The following is a 13,549-nucleotide window of genomic DNA, read 5'->3' on the forward strand; positions in this document are numbered from 1 at the left end:
TAATCCAGGTAAATTACCGTAAAATGAACAGAATGACTTTTCTGGTAAATACACAATGCTGTTCACACAAGCAAAGGTCTTTTTGCCGGTAAGATAGTTTACTGGTATTTTTATACTGATGTGTGAATAGCCTATGTGATGCAAATCATCAGAAATGATTTTAAAATGTTGAGCCGTTTTCTTCATCCTCATGGATGAGGAAAAGTGCTTTAGTTTCACTATCTGTCCAATTTGACTACATTTTTTACATCTGACTATGACCACAAACCAAAACCGATTTACTTGTATTTTTAAGTCCTGTTCACACCTGATCCAGTGGCATGCAGTGGTGTCTATATATATATAAATCAAATGTAAATTCATGTCCCAGTTCAACTTAATCTTGTCACATTTTCCTGGTTAAATAAACATTACTTTACATTACATCAAAAAAGAAACCAAATACAGTTCTAGTTTTAGTATTATTTTTTTATTGTTCTGTTTATTAAAACCAAGTATAAATCTCAAGTTAGTGTTTTAAGCATTTTTACATGTATTCCAAAAGAATAACTGAAGACAGTTACTAACATTTTAAACAATATTTTATTTGTGTATTGATGTTCAGCTGTTCTTTTTTAGTACTCAACCTATTTTCCGATTATCATTCATGCTTGGTAATCGAAGATGTATCTTTAATTTCACCAAGCTGATTGCTCATTAACGGTAAATTACCATTAAAGACTGTATGAATGAAAGGGGCTATATATAGACTGACATATTCCATCATTCTTTCTTTGAATTTCAATTGACAACATGTCTTTATGTCAGAATATGGCAACACAGTTCAAACATACTTCATCGGGTCTGTTGACGGGGGAAGAAAACCTGAACCTGTATTCAACACTGTGTCTTGCTTTAGTGCTTTTTAAAGTAAGTCTTGCCATTTCAAACCCGTCAAGAGGAAGCACTGAGCCAGTCACAGGAGGCGTTCCTGCCATCTCTGTCAGCTTGGCCCTTTTAAGATGAGGTGACATCAACCAGCTCTGCCTCCTCAGGGTGTAAACTTTATCTGGATGTGTCTGCTATCGTGATCACAGCTCCTGCAGTGAAGTCTCACGAGTTTAAGGGTGTAAGATTGGCTATTGTTGAACACTGTTGTTGTGCGTCACTAAAGCAGAAAGTTATTCTCTGTAAACTATATCACAAAATATTCTTCTTGCTCATAAGAGAATGGAGATGATGATTAAAGGCTTCTGAATATGCTCTTATTGCTCTTATGTAGCCCAACAGCTACATCCATTTTTATTGCAAGAGGGTTTGATTTTTGAACATTATTGGATTATTAGATTTTGATTAGCTAAATAAATACATTTTGAAGGTTAATTTAGAATATTCAATTCAAATTATTTGTATAGCGCTTTTCACAATACATATTGTCTCAAAGCAGCTTTACAGAACGTGCATTTCAGAAATGTAGGCTACATAGAAAAATACAGTTAGTTAATCATGTATTAATTTAGGGCATAATATAGCGTTGAGTCATCTCTTCACAGGCGTCGAGTCGTCTCTTCACTAGCGTCCCGAGATAACGACAGAAAAGCAGATGGGAAATAATTAGCATAGCTGCTGTTCATAATATTAATGCATTCGATATGATTCAACTGTAGTATAGAAGGTAGTATTATGCGAATGCTTGGCTAAAGAGATGCGTCTTTAATCTAGTTTTAAACTGGGACAGCGAGTCTGAGCCTCGAACAATATCAGGAAGGCCATTCCACAGTTTAGGAGCTAAATGTGAAAACGCCCTCCCTCCTTTAGTGGACTTAGATATCCTAGGAATGACCAGAAGCCTCGAATTTAGTGATCTTAAAGAGCGCGATGGATTGTAGAGCGATAGAAGTTCCGTTAAATACCCAGGCCAGGAGCTAAACCATTTAGGGCTTTATAGGTCAGTAGTAATACTTTGTAACTGATACGGAACTTAATAGGTAACCAGTGTAGAGATGATAGAATTGGTGTTATATGATCATATTTCCTAAACCTAGTAAGAACTCTAGCAGCTGCATTTTGGACTAACTGTAGCTTGTTTATTGAGGATGCAGGACAACCAGCTAATAAAGCATTACAGTAATAGTCTTGAGGTCATGAATGCATGAACTAACTTTTCTGCATCAGAAACAGATAGCATGTTATGTAGCTTAGCAATGTTTCTAAGGTAGAAAAAGACTGTTCTTGTAACATATGAAATATGATTTTCGAAAGACAAGTTGCGGTCTAATATAACACCCAGGTCTTTTACTGTAGTGGATAAAGTAACAGGACATCCTTCTAAATTAAAGTTGTATTGTAAGAGGTTTTGTGGGCAGTTTTTTGGGCCAATAAGTAATACCTCCGTTTTATCTGAATTTAATAGCAGAAAATTACACGTCATCCAGTATTTTATATACATATTATTGTTCCAAAACCAACCCATGTAAATTTATATTATTCATTGTTTATATTGTAAAAATAAAGTCAATGTTTATCCATATAGTATATTTCAAAACAACAGAAGCTGAGGTTGACCCAAATTCAAAAAAGTAATATGAGGGAATAAATGGTAAAAATAAACCAAAATAATAAGGCTGAGAGGAAAAAATCGATTCACCTAGGTTTCGCGATTTTTTTAAACGATTTTAAAATCTTTTTTTTTTTTATTACAGAATCGATATTAATTCAAATTAAATTGCTTTATTTTTGTCCTTGCTTATAGATGAGGTTGACAGAAGTTAGCCACTTTCGTTTCAACAGAGGACTTTAAAAAAAATGATTTGTTATTGAATCATTTATTAAAGAGAATGTAGTACTGTATGATGCTTCTGAAATAAGTCAGAAAGATGTGATGAATTATTTTTGTAAATATGACTCATCTTATACAACATGTACTGTAGGCTACAGTCTGTATAAGTGATTGATTTAACTTTTGCCTATGGTCTAGTGCAGGGATAGACAACTCCGGTCCTGGAGGGCCACTGTCCTGCAGAGTTTAACTCCAACCCTAATTAAACACACCTGAACAAGGCAATCAGTGTTTTCAGGATTACTAAATAGATACAGGCAGGTGAGTTTTTATCAGGGCTGAAGCTAAACTCTGCAGGACAGTGGCACTCTAGTGTTAAAAAAAAAAAAAAAAAAAATCGTAAGTATCGTGATAGTATCGAATCGGGAGATAGGTGTATTGTCCCAGCCCTATAAAATAACTAGTAGGCCTATGTTCATTCTTAAAATTATAATAATAGTTTTCTAATGTACAAATATTATTTATAACATCATAATTGCAATTATTAATAATAATTAATTGCAAAAAACAAAAAGCATGCTACAATCATAGTATCAAATGGTAGTAATTTGATATATATCATTGTACTGTATGATTACCATATTCATATCCCACTTGGTATGTACATAGTATAGTAGTCCAAAGATTCATGGTTCTACCATTGTACCATGTTCAAAACCAGGTGTAAATGTGTAATTTGTTCTCTGTGGTTGTCCTTGGATTTTTGTGATACTTCCTGTTTTCTGTCCCATGTGCCATTTTGTAGTCAGTTTGTAGTTTTTCCCCTTGATTGTGTTCCCCAGGTGTGTTATCTCAACCTTGTGTTTCTCTTGTTGCTCTGTCAGTCGTTGTTTTGCTGTGGCTGTCTTTAGATGGTTCTTGTTTCAGTTTCTCTGGTTCTTGTGTGTGTATTGGTTAGGTTTATTTTTGCTTGTTTGTTTATTTCAATATAACCTCTGCAATTAGAACTGCATCTTCGCCTGCCATCTATTCAACCCCCTGCATCATTACAAAATGAGAGACAATTTTTTATCCAAAGTAATTATCCTTATTATTATGGTGCTTGTTAATGTAAATAATAAATCTGACATGTTTCTCTTTATTTCAGATATTCTATTAAAAAAATGCTATATCATTAATGACTTGGTGGTGTATTTCATCAGTCATTAGAATGATTAGACTGCATTAATGATGAGGTCTATGAGTCTAAAGAGGTGTGGCCTTCAGCACTAACCTTCAAACACTGGCTGCATTCGAAATCGCTTACATTCCTTACTATATAGTAGGTGAAAAATATTATGTAACGAAAGAAGTATGTCTGAATTCACAGTACTCATAAAAGAGTAGGCAAAAAGTACATGGACCTACTTCTTCCGGAGAGATTCTGAAGTGTGCATACGATGGACACTTTACTATCCCATGAGGCCACAGGAGAGGATTTAAGAATGGCAGTGAAGCGACGCTGGTAGGTCACATGATAATGACAACATGGTGAATAGATTACATTCAGGTTCAGGTTCTATTTTATATAGAACATACCATTTTAGCAGTCGTGAAGTAATTACTTATTCAAAATAAGTTCTCACTCTAGAGAGTATGTGATTTCGGTTCTACCTCCTCACACTTTCAAATGAGACACCTTCCCACCTGTTCAACCATTCGTTCGTTGATTGCTTGGAGACCCCAGACTTCCTCTTCAAGATTATCATGGATATGCGCGAGTGGTGTCCACTTTTGGGTAATCTGAATCACAGCAAATACTGCAATTCACTTTATGACAAATACGACTGATAAACACAACTGCAACGATATGAAATGATCTTGATTAAATGTGACATGTGCTTCCCCTTTTGCAGGACAGAAAATTATGGCATTGATAGACAGCTTCGTTAGGGAATGTTTTTTCACTCACTCATTATAGGAAATTTATGTAGATTACCTATGACAGATGATGTGTGGAAGGAAATCCAGAGAGGAAAGAGCAGGAATATTTCACCTGAAGACTCAGATTCACACGCAGTCTTCATTCATTTCACATTGATAGGAACATTTCAATTCGAAGGTATATTTGTATCAGGGATATTTAGTTATGTTTGTTTCAGTTTCATGGACTTCAGAGTTTCCACAAAAATATGAAGCGGCACAGTTGTTTTCAACATTGACAATAATAAGAAATGTTTCTTTAACACCAAATCAGCATATTAGAATGATTTCTGAAGGATCATGTGAAACTTAAGACTGGAGCTGAAAATTCAGCTTTGCCACCAAAGGAATAAATAATATATGAAAATAAAAGTTGTTTTAAACTGTAATAATATTTCATTGTAATTTTGATCTAATAAAAGCAGCTTTGCTGAGCATAAGAGACTTTTTTTCAAAAACATAAAAAAAATCTTGCCGACCCCAGATTTTTATACATTCTCGCCATGTAACTGGGAGTGGTTTCCTTGGCATGCCATGAAAAGAGTTCTTTCTTTGATTTGTTAAAAATAATTTGTGTGTGTTTTGAGAATAATTTGATAAACACCATGATTTCCCTTATTTTCCTTCCTCTCAGCAATCTGTTTTCCTTCCTGCCTATTAAAACACAAAGATTTACCACTCTACCTTTCCTTGATTCCACATTTTCCTCTCTCTCTTTCCTGCCTCACTGGTTGTTTGTTTAGGAAGGCGCCTACAGCTCCGTCTGCACTGGTGTTAAAGCATGCAAAGAGGGTGAGCATCTAATCGCAGCTTAAAGAAACCTGAAAACAAAGTCACATAGCCTCAAGACATCACTTCCCACACATTTCAAGATGCATAATACATTTACCCAAAATAAGCCTGAGACACATTCGGTCACCACAGTCACCCGACTCACCAGTGATAACATTTAAGGACAGGAAGCAGTGAGAACCACCCAATGACCATCCAGAGCCCTCAGGCTTTGTCTGGGACGGTGTGCTGCCCTTATCTTCTTCATGATCGCTCAAGTGAAGCATTACCTGGCACGCAGGTCTCTAAATCTTGTCAGTGTTTATATTGTCTTTTATTCGCTTATCTTCATTCACAGTTTTGGTTTATTGGTGGATTTATTTCTCAGTATCACCACTTAAAATTGATGTGAACAATCTTCAAGGTAATTCTGAATAAGACTATTGCCGCAAATACGATGTAAAACTCTAGAAAGATCAAGCCTCTGACGTGAGTTCACGAGAGCGCCACAACGCATGCATGAGAACTGAGAAGAAGACGCTCACGATCATTTGATGGGAAAGTATGAAAGGTAAGCCATTCATTTTGCGGCATTGGTAAGGCACTTTTACGTTTTCTCGTTGGTTTCTCACGATTCGGACATCCAGGAAATGCACACTTTAGAACCATTTTAAACACTACATCGAGACCCATCTGCGTCATCTTCTCAGTTCTCGCGCATGTGTTGTGGCGCTCTCGTGAACTCAAGTCAGAGGCCCACACAGAAGAGAATTTATTTTAATTTTTTTTCGCACAAAAAGTATTCTCGTCGCTTGATAAACTTAAGGTTGAGCCACTGTAGTCACTTGGACTATTTTAACAATGTTTTTACTAACTTTTCTGGACCGGCAGAATGAAATTGCCTAGAAGCCTATGAAGAAGTGAGACAGCTCTCAGATTTCATCAAAAATATCTTAATTTGTGTTCCTGACAGAATTTTCATTTTTGGGTGAACTATCCCTTTACTCATCCAAGTTAGAGCACACACATTAGGAGCAGTGAGTATAGTGAACACAAACACACACCCAGAGCAGTGATATTTGCCGCTGGCTCTGATGTCCCTGTTGTGGTTAACATGAGATGTAATTCGCTTTGAGTAGCCTAATATCAAACGAGTAATCTTTGGTCTCAAAAATCTATTATATGTTACTGGGCAAATCATTTTGGCTGAGGGCAAAGTTAGTTCATAACCTGATATTTAGAGCACTAGGCCACCTTTGCACTTTTCACCAAATTGTTTGCTTGTCTTTATTTCCTATTCTAAAAGCTTCTTATAGGCTACATATAGGCCTACTCTTATAATAGTTATTATTGTTCATTAAAATCTTTTTTTTTAAAATGAAAACAAAAAGAAGCAGGGTTGTTTCATATAATACTTTGTTTTATTGTAAATATTCATTACAAGATTACTAAAGTAGGCACGTATATAAGGAAGCTTGTTTCCGCCACAGAATAAAAAGAAAGGTAATTGCGAATTTTGTCTTGCAATTCTGACTCTTTATCTTAGAATTGCATGATATAAAGTCGCAATTGTGTGTTATAAAGTCAGAATTGCATGATATAAGCTTGCAATTGTGAGAAAAAAGTCAGAATTGCGAGATATAAACTTTTTTAAATTGCCTATAAATGTCAAAATTAGCACAATGAAAACTACATCATGACAATATCTTTATAGAAAAATCCTAACACTAAAAATGTTATTTCATTATTATGACTCATATTTTTGTTGTTGTCTGCCCTATAGCTCCCTCCAAACCTATACTATAAATATATGTAAAAATATCTCTGCTAAATTACTACTGTAACTTTACAATATAATAATAATGTCCTTTAGCATACAATATTTAGACCAGAGTAGAGTGACTAAAGTAATGGGGTGCTACTGCTTACATGAATTAGCATGTTGCTAACATGTTCTAACACGTTGCTAACATGAATTAGCATGTTGCTTACATGAATTTGCATGTTGCTTACATGAATTTGCATGTTGCTTACATGAATTTGCATGTTGCTAGCATGTTTAAATTTTGGCTCAGAATAATAATAATAAGCTTAAAAATAGTAAATCAGTATGTTGGCTTTGTCAAACCAAAATAATAACAACAACAACAACAATTGTCCTATGTAAGACTTTGAATATAACTAAAATACATTTAGGTTATGTGCAAAAAATTACAATGAGGTGGTTGTTTTGCAACAAGGGGGAGAAACTTCTGTTCATAGCAGTAGACCTGCTGATGAAGAAGTGACTGGTACAGGAAAAATAGTGAAAAAAGTGTACAAACACTCACACACAAAAGGGAGAGAGACAGAGATATCAGGGAAAATGAAGAGAAGGAAAATGGAAGTGAATGTGAATGTGCAGTTCAAGAGATAAACTTTCATTATTTTGCACAGCCTGAGGATTTAAACCTTTTTTTGTGTGATGGCCATACAAAAAATAGGGTTGTCCAAGGTTCCAAAATTTGTTGTGGGTATATGGGATGGCCTGGATGATTGTGAGATTTCTCTGCCTGAAATTGTGCCCCAGTCCAGCCCTGGAGATATAGACATGTGATGTGATGTGTGTGTGATTTTACCCCTCTAACATAGCCTATGTGGAAGAACATAAATGTATGCCGCTGATGTAAATGACTTGGGACACCACTACTTCTAGGCATGGGATTTCTGCTTCCTGTTTTTCAAATAATTAAAATGCTTTATAGAAAAAAAGGAAAGGCCCTGAGGCCAGTGGTCACACAAAGCACACATACACGCTGCATACTTGTTCTATAACTGTTGCTGACACATAAGCAGGAAAGCACAAGAAATGTACGTCACTATGTTGAAGAGGTAAAAGAGCAAGGTATTGATTCTGTCAGTGCACATTTAGTTGCCCTGAAATCAGGTCTGAGTGGCTTGTTTCTTTAAATGGTTTAAGGAAGAGCAAATCTCTTTAGGTTGGACTAACAAGACCCTCATTTGATACTTCCTCTCCCAGACACAAAGAAATATCAATATATCTGTTTTATTTTGAAAAACATCATTTTCTTTAATTCTCATCTAATAGTAGCATTTATTGTTTTTATAAGTTATAGATAGGCCTATAGCTACACAATATAATTTGAAACAATTGTCACTGTACCACACACAATATAGCCTACATGTTCCTGTTATTGCTTTCTGTATAGGAAAGTATACTTGGCAAGACATGAAATTAAAATCTAATTTAAATTGAGCTATCCAAATATGTATATGTTAAAACCTTTAGGCTTTTTTGTTTGGTTCCAAGAACAGCCCTAACACAAAAATATTTTATTAATGGTATTTGTGCTTATATTTGCAAATGACTTATGGCATTTGTTTTCAGTGTCTGATTACGCTTTAATCAATGTTTCATCGCACTACACTTCAGGCAAGGCGCTAGAGTTCTCATGACGAAGCAGGAAAACGGGCGCACAGTCTGAAGGTGCGTTCACGCCATGTTGAAATTACCGTGATTACGAGATTTTAACAAAAAAATTGGACTTAAAGGATTAGTTCACTTCAGAATTCAAATTTCCTGATAATTTACTCACCCTCACGTCATCCAAGATGTTCATGTCTTTCTTTCTTCAGTCGAAAAGAAATTAAGGTTTCTGAGGAAAATATTAGATTTTTCTCCATATAGGCTAGTGGACATCAATGGGGTACAACCAGAGTACAATGATTTGAAGGTCCAAATTGCAGTTTCAATGCAGCTTCAAAGGCCTCTACACGATCCCAGCCGAGGAATAATGGTCTTATCTAGCGAAACGATCGTTCATTTTCTAAAATAAATAAACATGTATACCTTTTAACCACAAATAGCCTACTCGTCTTGCACGAGCTGCCATGCGCCAGGCATTACGTAATCACGTTGAAAGGTGATGTGTAAATATAATTATAGGCTACATATAGGCTACAATATATATATCTATATTTTTTGTGTGTGTGTGTGTGTGTGTGAAAAATGCATAAAGTTATGTTAGGGTGTGGTATAGTAGCCTATTATAACTATCTGTATATTTAAAAACAAAGGTCTATGGGATATCACTTATTTAGATAGTTTGACCTCTTGAGATGGATGAAGGTCAAGCAGTTCCTGACCACTTGGAAAAGAACATCAATGTGTCTTTTCAGGTCCTATTTTGTTCACCGTTAATGGAAAGTGCAACCACACTTTCTCCATAGTCCTTTTTTGGGCCTATTCTGTTTTCAGTTCATTTACTGATCTACATTTTAGCAACAAGTAGGATTGTCCCCCTCTTGAGGGGGACCAAAGAATGTGCTGAACTAAAGTAAGAAATAATGGGCATGAGTCAGCATGGACAGGGGTCACAGGAAGCAAAAATGTACTTGCATCCTGTTCTTGTGGGCGACTACAGTAGGCCATTAGTATTGACCTTTATTCAAAAGCATCTCATAGAGGGGACAACATTAAAAGGACCTGCCACACAACCTTTCAAGCTGTCATACAGCAGAAGCGCAAGCAAGCTGAAGAGGACAGTTAGTTCAGAAGATTTTACTTGGCGGTGAATTCGCCCTTGACCTTTCAGAGTAGACCATCCAGATCTAGTCAGTTTGATAGAGAACTAAAGAGAGACGGAGAAAGAGGAAAAGACAAAACAGTTTTTTTTTTTTTGCTTGATGGAATTTACAGTGACCTTTTCATCTCCTCATTTGTAATGAATATGACTGAACAAAACACCCAGTTCCATTACTTATCATAGCTTAATTAACTAGAGAACAGATTATAACAACAAATAATGTGCTTTTTTTTATAGTAACATTTAGCAATGACTCACACCGGTTTTCAGCAGATAGTCCCATCCAAAACTCGTGCCATTGGTTAAACCGTTGTTAATGTGCTTGGGATGCTCATACAAACAGAACAATGTTGGCAAAAGTGTGCGACAATTAGGGAATTTATAACCTATATATTATGTTTAAAAGTATTATAACATCAAAAATGAAAACATAGCCTTAGAAATCAGGAAAAGTTATGCATGCTGGTTTTTTTAGGTTAGTGATTTTCAGTGAAGGTAATATATTTGACTGCTTTTTTTGCCTGTTGAACTGAAGAGTAAAAATACATGACCACAAAAAGATTTATGTGCTAAAATCATATCAAAATATATTCCTGAGAACACTAAATAGAGATAAAACATCAGAAATTGAAATGTCATACTTTTCCATATCTTTCAGATGATGTGATAAATGTGATCATCTTTCATGATAAATGTCAATTTCTGTCCCCAATTAATTTTATCGTCTCTTACTTTTGCTCAGAGATGTCTGGTTTCAAACAGGAGCCCCTATTTCACATATTCCAATGGACCTTGGAGTCTCAATAGGCCTCTTTTCATAAATTCTAAATTCAAATTTCAGAACTTCATCAGAGCGCTGCTATACTCATAGCTGTAGTATATTGCACTGGCTGCAACAAATCAATTGAGAAACACTGTACCCTTGTGGCCAAAACAAATCAACGCACTGGACTGGTCATTTCCAACCAGTTCAAAATTCATTAAATTTAGAATTTCACTACATGTACTTGCGCCTGTATTGTCCAACAGTGTTTGTACGAACAATGAAATATTACTGAAATTTTCTATGTGGGCAACATGAAAATCTAGCAATACAAAACAGCATCAATTTAACAACAAATATAAAAATGTTTTAGTCAAACAAATTATAATTATGTTTAAGTACCAAAGTATCTGTACATTTTTATTATATAATCCTTTTACTCTCATGTCACTTATGCAGAAGTGTCTCAGGTTTGTCATATCCAAATAATCTAAAGTCTGCTTCATAAAGATTGTAAAGTTTTCTCCTGTCAGCTACTGAAATGTTTGCAAACCAGTCTCGCTCCCAGTTTACAGCTGTCCTATTGCGGTACCCTGGGGGAAAGTGAATCTGATTATCCAGACCAAGAATCCTCAACAAATGGTCTGTATCCTCATCAAGAGTTTCCAGCTTTCCAACAAAATCATAGTCAATTTGGCACGGATGGCAGAGTCTGTACATCTGCTGCCAGTGTTCATTGAATGGTTTTACTTTCTCAGTCTGTGGATCTAACAGGTACTGAATAAAGTGAGTAAAGGACAGTCTGATACCTGCGGCGAAGGCCTCTTGAGCGGAGTCAGGGGGGGATGAAATATTAGCATAACGCTGAAGCATTGTGGAGGCATACTGCCTATAGAATTCCTCATTTGGCAAAGCAAATTTGTTCCGGAAAGCAGAAATAAGTCGTACAAAAGGATCCCGTACAAAAAGGAACTTAGTGTAATTCTGTAGTCTGTGATGCATCAAAGGACGTGAGAAACGACCAAAGAGCCTCCAAAACTTGTTAAACGTCAGATGCAGAGTGGCATTGTGGGATAACGCTGATGGTATGTCAAGAGGATCCAGATATGGAGCTCCATTAGGTGCCTTCAGGTTCTGGCTGAGCACAATCATGACTCGTTTCCAGTTGGTACATGCTACCTTCGGTACAAAACAGTAGATAACACCGTGATGATCATCCACAATGAGATGGTCCAGGGATTTTCTTGGAATCTGGTCAAATGTCTTAAATTTCCCTGGGAAGTTCAAGCTGCTATTGGCTGAGCAAAGTTCTCTTATAATACGTCTACGATGTGCTTGACGCAGGTTGAGTTGTGTGGGAGAAGTCTGCATAAATGTGTGCATTAGGTTGTTTGGACCCTGATCATGTTTTAGGTGAGGTGTGATGATCGTCAGGTTTGGTTTGACTGACCTGCTTGACTGTTTCCAGATAAATGAATCTTCACTTGTCCTACGTTCAGAGGACGTCATGCTTGCGGGGACTTCAGGTAATGATGATGCCACGTGCAGATAAAAAGTCCCATCTCTCACGTCATCCCAGTGAACTATTGCGAAGAATATGATGAATACTGTTCCTAGCAGAAGGAAACACTGGAGCTTCCTCAGCATTTTCACTGAAAACAAGTCTGTAACAGATCCCGACTTCAATGCATATCATTATCATCTCTGGAATGAGTCAAGTTGGGACTTCTGGAGAAAAACATAAACATTTAGGACATTCATGTTGAAGTTTCATTTCAAAATTTCTCCCATGAAAAATGATCCATCACTCACCCATATTTTGTCTTCTTGTGCTCTACATTTCAGAATGTTCCACATGAAAACTTTGAGGAGGGCAGGAATGCTTGAAGTTACATATGTAAACTCACACTAGGGTGTGACTGTGAACGCAGGAGAGAAACGCTCCGCCTTTCAGCCAGAACTAAATCATATGCTGCTGTTTTTCCAGAGGGTTCAGCTAAAACTAACTACCACAACCATTCACAGGAAACCACAGCTGAAAATAAACCAACACGCTTGCAGCGTCAACTCCAGACATGACAAAAAATATGACCAAAAACAACATTGTCATAAAATACCTTTTACTATTTATTTCATTTCAAAATAAATTCAAAGGTTCACCCGTGTACTAGGTTATAAAAATAGCTGAACCCCCGAGATCGAGTGGCCTCTCCTGGGATTTCAGAGGGATTGTTTTATGTGAAGGAGAAGGGACACAATCTACACACAGAGATTTCTCTTGATTGTTACAAATTATTGATTTATTAAATCTATATTCATTCCCATTTAATTTTCTTTTATTTACACTTTCATTTATTTTCATAATTCATGTTATTTATATTCTGTGAGTGATTTTTAACCTTTCATTTCTTGATGTCATCTTGATGTTAATGTCATCTTATGTGTCTTAAGTGCTCTTAACAATCTTGAAAATGTTAACACTCAGTTTTTGAATTTTGAACTATAGCATGCCATAAGTGACAAGGTAGAACAACATCAACATGTCATTCGTGATGAACATTTATTTACTTTGTGTCTTCTAAGTTCTTACTAAATTCATTCCATTTGTATTCTATGTGCATATATTGTGCATATTATATGTGATAATATTCCATGGTTGTGGTAGTTATTACAGGGATGATCCTCACCGGGGAAACAAATATAGGCTTT

General features: G+C 36.0%; 1 protein-coding gene across 1 annotated transcript; it reads right to left on the minus strand.

The window, feature by feature from the left end:
• Nucleotides 1-11,077: 11,077 nt before the first annotated feature.
• LOC311078016 (carbohydrate sulfotransferase 12-like) lies at nucleotides 11,078-12,349 on the minus strand (the record flags this gene model as incomplete). The annotated part of the gene is made up of 1 exon (XM_084106661.1): nucleotides 11,078-12,349. The coding sequence occupies one exon, from the start codon at nucleotides 12,347-12,349 to the stop codon at nucleotides 11,288-11,290; it is 1,062 nt and encodes a 353-aa protein (XP_083962787.1). The 3' UTR covers nucleotides 11,078-11,287.
• Between the last annotated feature and the right edge of the window lie 1,200 nt (nucleotides 12,350-13,549).

Source organism: Abramis brama (genome assembly GCF_963993115.1).
Source record: "Abramis brama genome assembly, chromosome: 2".
Lineage (NCBI taxonomy): Eukaryota > Metazoa > Chordata > Actinopteri > Cypriniformes > Leuciscidae > Abramis > Abramis brama.